We start from the raw sequence: 15,313 nt of genomic DNA, 5'->3' as shown, positions 1-15,313 counted from the left end.
TGTGTGTGTGCCACCATGCCGAAAACCATCACAATCAGCAGGCAGGTCCCAAGGGCACGCAAAAGCCATTCATAACCGTCAGAACTCTCATATGATGCTGCTGCACTTGTCACTGGGGCTGATGTAGCTGCCCTGCTTGCCAGCTCTCCCACTATCAGCTTCTCTTCTCCCGAGTCCGGATCTTCCTCCTCTGCCTTGCTGGGAAGTGCTGCCTGGTCTCCTGTATCCTGCTGGGGCTCGGCGGGTGACTTCCGGGGAATATTCTCGGATGCTGCGGGGTTCGGAACGGCGGCGGGACTCGGTTCCTCCTCTGCCTTGCTGGGAAGTGCTGCGTAGTCTCCTGCATCCTGCTGGGGGTCGGCGGGCGACTTCCGGGGGACACTCTCAGCCGTCGGAGGGTCGGGAACGGCCGCAGGACTCATCCCCCCCACAGCCTTATCCTGCTGCTCAGCTACCGCCCTGCTCCGCTCCTCCCCCGCCTGCTCCCGCTGCTCTGCCACAGCCGTTTGGCTCCCCGTGCAGCTCTCCCTGGCAGCCTCAGCTGCCGGCAGCTCCCGGGGCCGCTCCTTCCTGGCTTCACGCAGCTCCACACAGACGACGACGAGGATAAGGACAAGGACGGCGAAGAGCAGCGGGACGGCCTGGTACAAGTTCAAGTCCACGGCCACGTCCATCCCCCCCTGCTGCCGGAGCCCCACCGTATTACAAGCCTCCGACACAAACACAAACACATCCAATCCATACACCAAGTACCCGGTAAAATCCCGAAACAGCGAGATCCAGAGAAAAACCTCTAAGAGCCAATAAATCAGCATTGTGACAAGAGACCATAAATCCGCTCAGATCTGTTCTTATCTCAATCCCTCGGGCCCCACGTTGGGCGCCAAAAGAAGTGTGGTTTAAACCAAGTCCCCCAACTCCCTGAGAGTTAGGAAGGAAAATCCAAAGAATGTAGCCCCCACGGATTGAGATAAGAACGGTTTAATTGCTAAGGCATAACACAAAACCCCTACTGCCATTTACTACTACAAATACTAATGATACAGCAAACAGCAAGTGAAAAGAATACAACACCCCACCAGCCACCGACCCATAACTCACTCCACCCTGCCTGGCCGAGCACCATGTGCTCCCTCCTCCATTTTCCTCCACAGCTCTACCCTCCAGCCTTCTCTTTCCCAGTATGCATCCTGGGCATCACGTGCTATGGTATGGAATACCTCATTGCCTAGCCTGGGTCAGGTGTCCTGTCTCTCCTTCCTCCCGGACTCCCCTCCTCCACCTGGCTGGAAAAAAAAAACCTTGAACAAAAACACCCTCAAAACATGCTCAAACCATGACATGCAGAAAAAATGAGAATCACTTACAGTGGGAAGATCAAACTGTAATGAAGAGTTTCAGTTGCATTGACCTAAATGTAGTTGACCTAGAATCAGTTCAGTTCTTCAGAAGATAACACTGGCTTCCAAGCAGTGAGCTCATTGCATAATGGTAGGCGTAGTCTGAGGGCCTAGTCCCTTCCATACTCTGGGTTTCCTAAAGAACCACAACAGGTTTGTTATGTCTATCAACATGTGCATTTTGTATATCAATAAATAATTTTGTATAACAATATATAAACACAGTTTAAAAAAAGATTTGGGGACAGAACTAGAATTTGAAACAGCAGCTTCTACGGGGTGAAAACTCTGAAATTTGCTCCTTGTGGCAAAAAAAAAAACCCACCATGGTATTGCCTCACATCTTCTCAAAAATCATAGCTCTGCAGCCCTTGTACAGCTATCTACAGATTTTATCATGCACTGTAACCTTTAATAGGATCATTAAGATACTTTTAGCAACAGAGACTGTTACATTTTGGATGATTAAGGTGGCTAGCCAGCTATGTAGTCATCACATCCCTGTGAATCACTGCCTATCAGAGGATTAGTTTTGGGCTTCTTTTCCAGATGAATTGTTAGTCAGGAAAAAAAAAAAACCTTTATTCTTTTCTATAGTCCTGCCACACACAAAGAGTGTCACAGCCTAGCGGTTGCTGCCTATAGAAGCGCAGAAGCTGCACAGCCCAGCTAGCCCTGGGGTTGAAGAGCAGAGGTATCCTCGGGGCAGCAGCAAGTCTGGTTTCCCAAGGACTAGTCCTGGGAGTTCTGTCCCACTTTTACCTCTTCTTTCTCCTCTCCCTTTTCTAGTGTTGGGGCACATGTTTCATTTTGCTGACTTGACATGGGATGTTATGCAGGCTTTCTTGTTGCAAAGAGCTTACATCTTTTTGGCTGAGATTGTCCATGCATGTCTATTCAGTTGCACAGTCTAAGTAACACTGAATTCCTTTCAGTCACAAATTATATGCTTCTACGTAACAATAGGATATACCAGCCTTGAATGTTCGTCCCTGAAACCAAATTTAGCAAAGAGATGTGCAAATGGGACCCAAAAAGGGTTGGTTTAAGCCTCTGAAATAAGTCTCTCTTGTATCTGAGAATGAAGAGAGATCTGAAGAAAGTGCTATCGTTCTCCTGCTATGATACCCATGGCAATGAATTTCCTAAATTAAGTTAGTTCAGAAAGTCTTTCATATATTGGATTCTTCAATAAAATAGCTTCTTTAGACACTAGAGTCCATGATTTATATATAATTCCTGTATTGAAGAGATGCCACTGCCTCTTCTTGTGGTCCAGAGAAAATATACAGATCTTCTGCTGATACCTCTGCCTAGACGTTTCTTTTCTTCCAGAGAATGGTATGTGTCAGGTCAGTGGATGGGGCTGTGGACTGGTGAATTCACACCAGTGGATGGGTAGAGTAGCTTTAACCTTCCCTCCCCCCATGCTGGCCCCAGGTCACACCTGACTGTGGTGGGCAGAACAAGAGCATGATCACAGCTGCTTTACACTACTACATTTTGAGCTTCTTCCAGAGGCATCACAAATAGGCACTTCTGCCATGGTTCATTGAAGTGAATTTGCTTAAAGCTTCTGTCACTGAGCAACAGGTATGATCAACATTGCAATGATCAGGACTACTCTGTGGAATATTTACAACAGTCCTCTAAAAGTAGCTCATGTTAGGTAGAAAACATTTTTTGACACAAAGTCAGACATGCAAAATGGCTGCATTTAGTACTCAGGAAGCAAACTGAGAGCACAAGTTTGAAAAATTCTCATGTTGACATGACGTGAACGCATTTGGCTGTACCCTCTGCCTCAGGTGCTTATTATGAGTGGAGTGCTGGCATCTGGATGTGAGTCATCCAGCAAATACTGCAAATAACATGTTCAGCATTACCAGATTATAGGTCTAAGCAGAAGCATCCTTGGCATACATACCCATTGAAATGATTAACAGGTGCCAACTATAAACCTGAGTACTGAGATGCAGGAACAGCCCTCTGGTGTGCACCTTACTGCTGTACTATTAAATATATTTCAAACTTCCTCAATTATTTCTGTAGCATACTGCAGGGAGCTCAAAATTGTTTGTATACAGAAAAAGAACTCCTATGGTTGTTCATGACTCTGTTTGAAGCAGCATGTTATTATTTCTGAGCAAATGAAATAATCAGTGACAAGAAATTATAGTTTCCCTGCCTAGATGAGCATCCCTTTCAAACAGAATGTCAGGAACAATGGAGCCTCAGAGGGTATTTGTAATAGAGAACAATATTTCAGTATGTTAGACTAAAATCCATGTTTCTTATGTCATTTCTACGTTCTGTCACAGGCTTCTTGAAAGCTGCTGCATAAATCACATTGAACAATAATTTTCTCACTATTCAGATGCCTCTAACTGAAAATAAATTCAGCAGCTAAACACTTTACCATTTTCACTTGTAGTCCATTTGCAGCTGTGTTGCTCATGTCAATAGGAATAACAGCAATGTTCTCATGACCACAACATCGAAAGTCTCTGAGCCACTCCCTTACTATATCACTACCACACTGCTGAGGATACTGCAGAAAAACAAGGACCAGAATGGATTTCAGTATGAAATTTGAAAAGAGAACATGAATTCAACTTGCTAAGCAGTGTGAAAGGCTATTTAAAACACAGTTATCAAGCTACCCATTAAGAGAGAATGCACTAGGGCAGATGATGTGAAGGGGCAGAAAATACAGGGACAATGAGAAAGAGTAGGCATTTTAACAGCGAATTCTGTCATTTAATGTTACTCTGTCACTGCCTTTCACTCAGGCAATTTTCCAGCTTTCAGGGTTTCAATTTGCATTCAAAAAGTGAATGTCTGGACTGTTCCAAAAATGACTGCTGAACTGTAGAAGTGGTTGAAGAGACACATTTGATAATGGATGCAGCAGTGATCTTTGGTGAACAGCATTGAGGAGTCGCAGACACTTTTCCCCATCACATACTTTGTGGACCCAAGAGTTAAGTTTTTCAGCTTCAGCACCAGTTCTTACAGACCGTGAATTATACCTGCCAGCAGGGCCACTGGAAAAATAAGCTGCAAGACTCATTTGCAGCCATTCAGCTTCGCCTGTTCAAATGCAGATAAGGTCACTTTCAATTAATAAAAGTTGTAGGAAATTCTCATTTACGTAATCAGTTAAAAGTGTTCAGAAGTCTTTATAGCCCTGAGTATGCAAGCTTGTAACAACCCAGGATCATGTAATTTCTCTCTGTTTCTCTCCCTCATGAAATAAAAGTCAGATGTATGGGAGTTAACATTGTTGAAACTGACTTTAAGATAATACTGTGTCATCATTTTATTAAAAGGTCAATAAAAAAATCCCATTAAAAAGATAAGTGAAAAAATCCTAAGTGCAATAAGCCATTCAGTATTCACCCCTCAGCAAGATTCAAGAAGGACATTCATGCTTTTAAGTTTCTTTAATAATCAGTTTCTTCTCCTCCTTGGAAGAGAGTCAATGTGCTAACTTTCAGAACTGAGCTGTAGGTCAAACATTTTTTCTTTCAACTATTAAGGCCTCAAAGAGAAAATATTGCTGAAGAGTTAGAGTTGATCAAGGTGAAGTCTATTTCAAATTAACAGCTTTGAATTGTATAAGATACTTGAATGTATTTATGTATTTTAATATTGTTGGCATGAGAATATGGCAATACAGCTATGCTTTTCACATCACTAATTTTGTTGTAGTACTGATGAAATGGTTTTCTATGTCCAGAAATTCTTAGGAACTATGTATGCTGATGGGCTGTGTCTGGTTTTATCCTCCTACTGTACTGTCTCTCCAATGGAACCCTATTGCAGAGTGCAGATTGTAAACAGGAGAAAGTTACCAAGTTTTCCCTCATTTAGCATAGAGAATTAAGCTCCATGAGCCATGCTGTCCAGCACAACAACAGAAAAGGAGTATGGGCAGAAAGATGGGGAGAAAAATCCCCAATTTCTGGTGTTTAGATGGATTTCTGCCAGCACTGGTACCAAGTGTGTAAAGCCTGAGGAGCAATGACTCTGCATCATGGTTCACAAAGCCTGGGGGAGGAACCCCAAAGGGGGTTGCTGGTTAGTGGGAAGGTGCCAGCGGGAACATGCACCCTGCTCTAGTGGAAGGTATCCCTGCCCATGGCAGGGGGTTGGAACTGGATGATCTTAAGGTCCTTTCCAACACAAACAAGTCTGTGACTGGGAAGGGAGACTGTACCTGCAGCCAACCTTCAGAAAGGCTGCACCACAGCTATTGCCTTCAGCTTAGAACAAGTCTCCCCAAGGCAAAAGAGCAAGTCCAGCAAGAGCCAGGCACTCACGTCTCCTGCTACAGCCCAGGTAGGGAGGCTGATCCTTGAGTGAGGCTAATCTTTAAGTCCTACTGTTTACCAATCCAACAAAAATAAATTACTAAGCTTACTAACCTTCTATAATCTTATCTTTCCAGCAACCTTGACACAGAAGAGCTCTGCGGTAAGTTCCCTTTGGGGCAAGAATACATAATCTCCATGTTCTAAAATAACCTATGCCTTTGGCAGCCCTGCGCAAGTGAACATATCATGTGATACGATTTTTTTCCCTGTTTAATCTTTGTCGCTCAAACAGAAAATAGTTTCAATTGAAAGAACTCCTGGGAAAATGAAGTTGACTTACAACCTTTTTACACTGTCATCCATTACTTGCAGAAGTTACCTTGAAGATGTTTTTCCTAATCAATACCATATTCTCTGAGCTTCAAGATCTGTTCTGATAGATAGATAACTTTTATTTCCCTTTCATGTGAGATATTTTTTCTAGTCGGTTTATCACTTTCAGAGGTATGCTTTGCCAATTTTGAAAGAGATTGTCATATTAGTAACCCACTGGAAGAAAATTCCTTGTGTCCTTCCAACTTGAGCCAGTGATGACAGCAGTTTGTCAAGTTCTATCATCCTTCACCACAAGGAGAAAAACCCTCTTGCAAGGCCCAGTTACCCATTTCTGTACCCCATTCTGAGCTGTAATTTCCCCCAAACCCTGTTTGCTCTCTAGCTGATCTTACAGCACCTGATTTAGGAGTGCTGTTTGCAGCAGAAAACAATCCACAGAGAATTTCTGCAAGTCCTTCCATAAAACATCATAAAATAATCCAGTTATGCTTGTTAAAACCAGTCTGTTTCTGAGGGAAAGATGACAGCCTGATAACTATTCCATTGGCCAGTGATGTTAAAGACTTATAAAAGCTGAAAATACTGTCAAGTTCAATGCCAGCTCACTTACACTCACAGTGACTCAACCCATGACCAAGAACCTACTCAGCCTGTAGCTTGTAAATACATGGCAAGTGACTCAGGTGAAGTGACTTGGGCTGTGATGACTTCTGGTTGAACATCTGGCCAAAATTATATAAACCTGACCAAGGAAGGCAGGGGGCCTTGTTCCACAAGAGTTTTACTGCTCTTGATGTGCTCCTTGAGGCTTACAGGGCCAGAGGGCTGGGGCTATCAGCCTTATGGTCATTCTGGTTTTGTTAAATATGGGCTGCTTCAGCTGCCCTTTAAATCTTTCATAGTTTTCATCTGTGAACCTGGTTCTAAGTTTACTGAACATGTGTTTAACCTAGTGATTATACAGCTCTTTCTGAGTCAAGTTGTCAGAAATGGAGCTTCATTTCCAGAATGCTAATTTACAATACATTTTTGTTCTAAACAATTTCATTCAATCTTTCAGTGATACCAGGTTATGTTTCAGTGTCCTTGAAACCTTTATGTTTTGTGACTCCCTCAAGAAGTTCATGCTGACCCCTAAAAAGCCTCCAAGTATTTCTATATGTTATTTCAGAAAGATCCCATCTTATCTTGTTCTTCCTGTCTGCTATTTAGATGTTGTTTTTTATGCTCTTCCAGGTGATTTGATGTCCAGGTGCCTTGTCTAACACAGTCTCTAGCTTTAATGTTATGTTTTTTTCATGCTTTTTCCCCTCTGTGCCTCTCTGTATTGTGTTTCATCACATTGGCCAAATGGGAACTTGGGTCATGATTTCCCATGTTTGCCCCTTCCTCTAACTGTAATGCCTCTGAGTTATACACCCTGATTTTACATAAGCTCTTTCTGTTAAAATGTCCTTTGCTTTGAACACCTATGCAAGGATATCCCACAGCTTATGCTATTTCCATGATGTTTGTTAAAAGCATTTTGCATACATCATAATTGTTGAAAATATCATCACAGTACCTGGGACTAGAAGCCTTTCTGGCCAGCCCATGGATGGTCTCTTAATTTCCGACTTGACCCCAACTCACAGCAGACCCCCCTTGATCGTATGTCCTCTAAGGGCTTTACGAGAATTACTCATTTTTATATGGAAATAATCAGATTTAGTACATGCTAGTAACTGTAAAGTAAACTATTAGACTGGAAATGCAGTTTAGAAAGAAAATGCAGATATTTTGTCAGTCTGTTTCAGCTCTTAAACTGACATTTTTCATTTTTGTCAATTTGGCAACTCATTTATTGAAGGAAAATGTTTTTAAACACTGCTTATGATATTAAGTACTCTGGGAATGATTTTGAAGGAAAAAAAATCATTTTCATTGTAACTCTTGTTCATTTTATATGCTTAGATAGTTAATAACACCATAACTGAATTCAGACATGATAAAATTGGTATTTCATGAAACATTTCTCAGGTCCTTAATAGCTGACATGGGTTTTCTTCCTTTAGAATACTTTTCCCAGCACTTAGGAGAGTATGAAAATGTTTTATCAGTCTTGGAAGACTTAAACATAACCATACTGAAGGCAATGGACAAAACAAAGAAAGTGAGTAAAAATTGTGGAATTTTCTTTACATTGTATATTTTGTTCACTTGAATGTGTATCCAGTATTTTCCTTTTTTTAGGTAAAATTAATAATTCATATTTAAGTTATTCCAAATATGCATGTTTGTAGCAAAAGTCCAATAGGAAAAGGCTTGTCTAAATGTCTGAGTTTCAAAGCTGTAAAGCTCTGTTTGCAAAGTATTACAGTTTGGATATAACTACAATTATCTTTGCGAAATATCTGAAGAACATTCTTCAAATTGTACCAAGAGAGGGTTCCATATCCAGATGTGGGTAAATGTTAACAGCATATCAACATCTGGAAATAGTTTGAATTTGAAGAAAATAGCTGGTGTGTTTGAACCTGCCTGGGCACCAGGTGCTCACCAGAGTGGCTCTAGCCCTCCCACTACTGTGATAGGGCTGGGGGTGCAGCAAAAGCGGGTTAGCATATTGGGATATCGTGGATAAATGATGCACATCACCACCAACACACAAGATGTGATGTAGCTTCTAGTTTAAGTTAACTCCCCAGCATAAACAAGTAGGTCCTCAGAAATGAGTGGTCTCGTTGTGAATGGACATCAGCATGAATCCAGAGCAAGGCCTGGGTTTCCTCTCCCAGTGCAAAATAAAGTTTTGTCACTGCTCTGCCACCTGGTCCTCTGAGTAGTCACTGAGTAATGGGAGCATTTGTTACTATCTTCTAAGCCAGCATCTAGTTTGAAAATTCATATATAGGAAAGAGAAAAAAAAAACGGAACTGAAGACCTACACTTTGAGAGCTACAAAGACATGCTGTGTGTATGTACAGTGGCTGAGTCTGTTTCCAGTGGCCAGGACCAAATTCTCCTATTAAAAATGAGAAGGAAAAATATCTGAAGATGAACCCAAACTCCACTCTCCAGAGTGTGGGGCTGATTACAGATTATCAGTCCTCAGGGTTGCTGTGAGGTTTCCGTCCCCTCTGACTTTTTGTGGGTTAGAGAAAGCTCAGCACCTCAAAGTATGAGTCTCTGCTAAACGTTCCCAGAGTGCATGCCACTTCAGGTCAGCAGCTCATTCAGTCTTAAATATTTGAGAGGAAAAGGGAGCAACTTGGAATAACGATCATTTCATTTATCCAGCTTACAGACCGATAAACAGCTCAGTCCTTCCTATAGAAAGTCTGTGTTCTTCTACTAATTCAAGTTGCCAGTACTCAGTAGATACTGTGCATGAGGGGGGCAGCTGTTGAAACTGAAGCCCTAGCAAAATTTTTCATCTTCAGTTTCCAAGGAAACCCCAGAGAAGGAAGATGTCAGTTTTGAATGAAAAGCTGAACAGTGGGTTGGCATGTCTGAAAAACTGAAATCTAATCTATAAACCCACCTTATTCCAGATGCAGAGATACAGATGAAAACACCATAAAATGTACCCCCCCAAAACTTTACCACACAAACCCAATATAATCTTCCACCAAGAGCAACTGGAGTTTAACTTGGCTATAGATTCCTGGACTTAAAACAAGATCAACCAAATTGTCCCCATCACTCCAAATTATTTCCGCATACAGATACTTTTAATCCAACACATTAACAAATAACTGATTCCTGCAAGGTAATTGCAGGATAATTTCTATGTACTTTATTGCCCTCTGTGGTTTGAAAGGGTTGTCAGCACAGCTTTATTGAACTGAGCTTTTACAGAATCACAGAAACACAGAGTCCCAAGGGTTGGAAGGGACCTCAAAAGATCATCTAGTCCAACCCCCCTGCAAGAGCAGGGTAACCTAGAGTACATCACACAGGAACTTGTCCAGGCGGGCCTTGAACATCTCCAACGTAGGAGACTCCACAGCCCCCCTGGGCAACCTGTTCCAGTGCTCAGTCACTGTCCTGAAAGCAGACATACCAAGTCATCTATGGGAGAAATCGTTCTAGTGTGTTAGCAGGTTCAAGAAACTTTCAAACCAGACTTCCTTACATCATTCTAGGGCTTGATGGGAAAGTCTTAATCTAAAAATACAGAGAAATAGATACAGAAAGGAACATTTTTCAGCACAAAAACCACTGAGTTGCATTGCAAGCAACACACTTTGAATACAAAAAACAGCTTACCAGAGGATGCTTGCAGAGCTACAGACCTTCCATTTTGCTACTGCTCTCCTCGTATGTCATCATTACACAAGGAAGGGAGACACATATCTGAGGATTTTAAACGGGATTTCTGGCATTTGATAATTTTCTCATATGTGAAGAGTCTGTGTGAGTCGCTCATACAGGAGTGCTGAGGACAGATTAATCAGTAGTGTCAATTATTTTCTTGTACCTGCCTGATTGATATTTTCCTGATAAAAATACAAACTGGTATAGTTCTGTTTATCTCATTTCTTCTTCATTTATATACAGGAAGCATTACAAATTAGACTCAGCAAAACTTCACAAAGGCATTAGAAGGCTTGTTTCTTTAAGCCTTTTTTTCCTAACATGTTTTATAGCAAAACACAGAAGCATATGTAATTAAAATATTGAATCTCACGGGGCTTTATTATCCAAATAAACATAACAGTTTCAGCAAGCTGCATGTTTATTACAATCTGTAGCTTGCAGTCACATATAAATACAATAAAGAGAAACTGCAATCCACAGCACAGGAAATCTGTTACTGAGTAATGATGCAAATGGATAAAAAATAAACCATTTTTTTTAAGGTGCTTGATATCTGGGTTCTGTTGACTTGTGAATGCTGAAAATCAGAAATTTAGAAACAAAAGAACATGGCTTCCTTTAGGTATCAAGCCATAATATTGTTGCTATTTGTCACTTATTCACAGAATCACAGTAGGAACAAGTTTTTCTCTATTTCTGGTATTGCTATAGCTTATTGGAAATGCAACCTGCTGGTGGTGGTGTGCTAGTCTGTTCTCAGCAAACTAGAAAAAGCTCATTTAATCACTAGAAATGTAATTTATGTATACAATGAAGTTAACAATACGGAAATATTCAGGGGTTTAATCAAGCATCTAGTGGTATTTTAGAGAATCTGTATTCAAGGATGTCCAGCATGTCTGCACAGGCCCGACAAATACACAGGCCTTCTGGAGACCCAGGGGCAGAATGAGACCCCTGTCTGAGGCAGCAGCTGGAAACTAGGGGTCTCTGTAAGGCACAAGACTCAAGATTAGGTACTTGAATAGCTCTGAGGTTTGAAGGGTGTTTGCTCAGAGGAACTGTCTCTCAAAGGAAGACCTGGTGATGGCTGACCCTGATCTGACAGTGCCTTTTATCAAAGTTATAACACCCGTTTAAAGTTCACGTATTTTCACCAGCTGAAGAGCACTCTCTTCTCCTGCTTTCTGCCTTCCATTTTGCCAATGGCACAGGGCCATTTTCCAACCAGGACGTATCCCCATGTGTCCCCACTGGCACCTGCACAGTGATGTCTGGCAGCAGAGGTCTGTGCAGAAGCAGGGACCATTTCAGATGATTTTAAACCCCCTGCTCCTGAGGGCAGCTTATACTGCAGTGTTAGTGAAAGTTTAACCACAGCTGGCTGGTGGCCAAGTGACTAGGGGGGTTCCAGGATGGGACATGTTTCCTGCTCCATGATTTCAGTGACTTGGCTTGAGCAGGACTTTTACACATCCAATAGAAAACATTTATGAACAGCAAAAAGAGGAATTCAAATCTAAAGTAAAGGGAACATTGAAATAAGCAAGAAGGACTGTTAGTAATAAATTGCTTTGCAGGGACTTTTTTCTCTCCTTTGCAGCTATTTTATGAAGGACAGCAAATAGGCTTTCTGTGATAGCTCAGACCACACTTGGTGAACTAGCAAACACCACATAAGCAGCAGTAACCACAACTGGTTTATACCCAGCATTTAAATACGGAAAACATAACATTAAGTTTAAGTTGGAAATGAAAGATAATTTGTATTCAATAGAGTAATCAAATTCTGGAATATCCTGCTAAGCATTTGCGGGCAAAAAAAAAAACTAACTACTTTTTACTTCTTACATGTTGCTTGCAAAAAGATAGACCGGGCAGTGTGGTGTGCAACAGCACAATGCTGGATTTGGGGACTGGCAGCACATGTCTAATTCTTTGCTCCTATGAAATCAGTCATTTTTCTGCTTTGCTCAAAAGAAAAAAACAGGCCAAGTGAAGTTAATGCAGCCTTGTTATTACTGGAAAACTTCTTGAATAATCTAAAAATAGGAGCTAGTCAAAGTAAAAGAGAAGATTATAGGAGCTGAAAGAGTAACACAGGGACATGCAATTTAGTTACTGATGGTGCATTTATAGTAATTATGTAAATAGCTGCACTGTGGAGGGTTGATACCCATTATAACCCAGAATACCAAGATTTTTTTAATTGCATATTTGAGTAATAGTAACAGTAGTGATTATGTAAATTATATTGCAAAACAAAATAACTGGAAAAAGACAAAAAAGCTAGATAAGAGTTCCACAGCTAATATTCTGTTTGAGTAAAAATGGAGCTTCAAATTGTACTTTTGTTTTCACAGAATCTGTGTTAAATTGGCTAGCACCAGATTGGGCATGTGAGCAGAATTTATTAACAATTTTCATAGAATCTAATCTTGTTCTCTTTGAAATTGCACTTTTTACAAATGCACCTTTCACAGAATGAGTGTAATGAATAGCTACTGCATAAGAATAACCTAAGGCAAGTATTGCTCTGTTTATCCTGGTTATTAAGTTTCATGCATTGGCTTTGAATCCACTTCATTTGTTCCTTTATGTTTATCACAAAGTGTTTTCAGGTCCGTGTCAATCTAAAATCATAGAATTGTTTAGAGTGAAAAAGACCTTTAAGATCATCAGATCCAACTGTTAACCCAGCACTGCCAAGTCCACCACTAAACCATGTCCCTAAATGCCCCATCTACGCATCTTTTAAATACCTCCATAGGTGGTGACCCACCACTTCCCTGGGCAGCCTGTTTCTGTGCTTGACACGCTTTCTGGGAAGAAGTTTTCCCTAATATGCAATCTAAACCACACCTGTCCTTGGCAGCTTGAGGCTATTTTTTCTTTTCCTATTACTTGTTACCCGGGAAAGAGACTAACCCCAGCCTCACTCCATTCTCCTTTCAGGTAGTTGTAGACAGCAATAAGGTCCCGCCTGAGCCTTCTCTTCTCCAGAGTAAACACCCCCAGTTCCCTCAGACATTCCTCATCACACTTGCGCTCCAAACCCTTCAACAGCCTTTCGCCCTTCTCTGGACCTGCTCTAACACCTCAATGTCTCCCTCGCAGTGAGGGGCCAGAACTGAACACAGGATCTGAGGTGCATCTTCACCAAGTACAGGGGGATGATCACTTACTTAGTCCTGCTGACTACGCTATTTCTGATACAGCCCAGGATGCCGTTGGCCTTCTTGGACACCTGGGCACAAGCTGGCCCATGTTCAGCTCAGTCAACCAGCATCCCCAGGTCTTTTTCCACTGGCAGCTTTCCAGCCACTCTTCCCCAAGCCTGGAGTGTTCCATGGGGTTGTTGTTGCCCAAGTGCAGGACCTGGTGCTTTGCCTTGTTGAACGTCATACTACTGGCCACAGCCCCTTGATCCAGCCTGTCCAGATCCTTCTGTAGAGCCTTCCTATCCTTCAGCAGATCAACACTCCTGCTCTCAACTTGGTGTCATCTGCAAAGTTACTGAGGGTACACTTGATCCCCTCATCCAGATCACTGGCAAAGATACTAAACAGAACTGCCCTGAATACTGAGTCCTGGGAACACCTCTTGTGAGAGAAGAATGCTGGTGATATGGCTAAATATATCACTAGTTGCACCTTGCTAAAGGCAGAGATGACCCTATGAATAAACAATTAATTTTAGCTAGAGATATTAATAAATGAGGCTTTAGAATTTAATTTCATAGGGTTTTCTATCTGTGAAATTTATTTAAGATTGTGACTATTAGGGCAAGTCAAGGTTCTTCTAGCTCCTTATCAGAATAATGAAAATTCTTTTAATCTTTTTCTGGAAGTCTTATACCTACCAGGTAAGAAGGAGGCAATGCTCAAAATTCTGCTAATAGCAGAGAAGATGTGTTAAATACTCAGAACTTAAAAGCAAACAACCAACCAAACCCCTTAATTAAGTTATTATCCATACCTTTAAACATAGAAGTGTATAGAATCAACTTCAGAGCAGAAAAAGAAATATTTAACCTAGCCATTCTCCTGTCAATACCTATCAAAACCACCACCAACAGCTTTGATGTTTTCCTTGCAGTCTTTACAAACTTGTCCCAGGAGCAGTGGCATTACACATATCCCTCCTACCTGCTGATATAAAACACAATTTCTTGTCTCAAGCTGTGTGATGCACTTAATAGCAGTTAAATACAAGTTATTTTTTTATCCACGCATGAATTTCATACATACTATTACTGCAGCAGGAGTATATTACTTCTTCAGTAATCCCAGTAGAGTGATAGACTATGTGGTTCTGATGCATGCTATTACAATTAAACATCAATATTCTCCTATAATCGCCCATGATTACCTATTTTTTTCCTTGCTCTTACATCAGCGCTGCAAGTGGTTAGTAGAGATTGTCACTGTTCCAATTCTGTAGGCAGAACTGAAACATGTATTTGATTCCAAATAAAGTACTTTGATAAACTTGGAAAGCTTGTGCTGCACTCAAAACCTGAAGCTGAATCTATGTAATAGTTTGGTGTGCTATGCTTTTTTTTTACAATGAGGATGCTGTAAAAGTCAACACAGTGAGCATCTCTGGATCTGGCTTCTGGTGAATTTATGATTTTACTCTTGACTTTACTCTTCTGATACAGTCTGAAGAACTAGATCCTAGGGAATTAAATCAAAATGCTTGATTTTTTTTTTTTTAGATTTTTTTTTCCTGTGGGCATATGAAAAATTCACACCAGCATACCAGTTATCCTGACTAATTTTATATCCTCAATTTAAAGTTGTAACACATGGCATTGTCCCACTAATTCAGGATAAACACACAGAGCAGGAGACATCCCATGATTACGGGAAATTTAAATAGATTACTCCTCTCTGAGTCTTTGTCAATTATAACTACTTTTCAGTCACCTTGGGAGTATTTTCTGTAAAGATA

The 15,313-nt window shown here is 41.1% G+C and overlaps 1 protein-coding gene across 1 annotated transcript in view; it reads left to right on the top strand.

Moving 5' to 3' along the window:
- Positions 1 to 15,313, top strand: part of NECAB1 (N-terminal EF-hand calcium binding protein 1) — a 53,136-nt gene that overhangs the window by 18,973 nt on the left and 18,850 nt on the right. Inside the window, exons 4-5 of the mRNA XM_005150852.2 lie at positions 5,854 to 5,879; positions 8,110 to 8,207. Coding sequence (XP_005150909.1) covers positions 5,854 to 5,879; positions 8,110 to 8,207 — 124 coding nt within the window. The remainder of the gene's footprint in view (positions 1 to 5,853; positions 5,880 to 8,109; positions 8,208 to 15,313) is intronic.

This window comes from Melopsittacus undulatus, chromosome 1 (genome assembly GCF_012275295.1).
Source record: "Melopsittacus undulatus isolate bMelUnd1 chromosome 1, bMelUnd1.mat.Z, whole genome shotgun sequence".
Taxonomy (NCBI): domain Eukaryota; kingdom Metazoa; phylum Chordata; class Aves; order Psittaciformes; family Psittaculidae; genus Melopsittacus; species Melopsittacus undulatus.
Note: the sequence above shows the minus strand (reverse complement) of the source record. Positions and strands in the feature narration are given on the sequence as shown.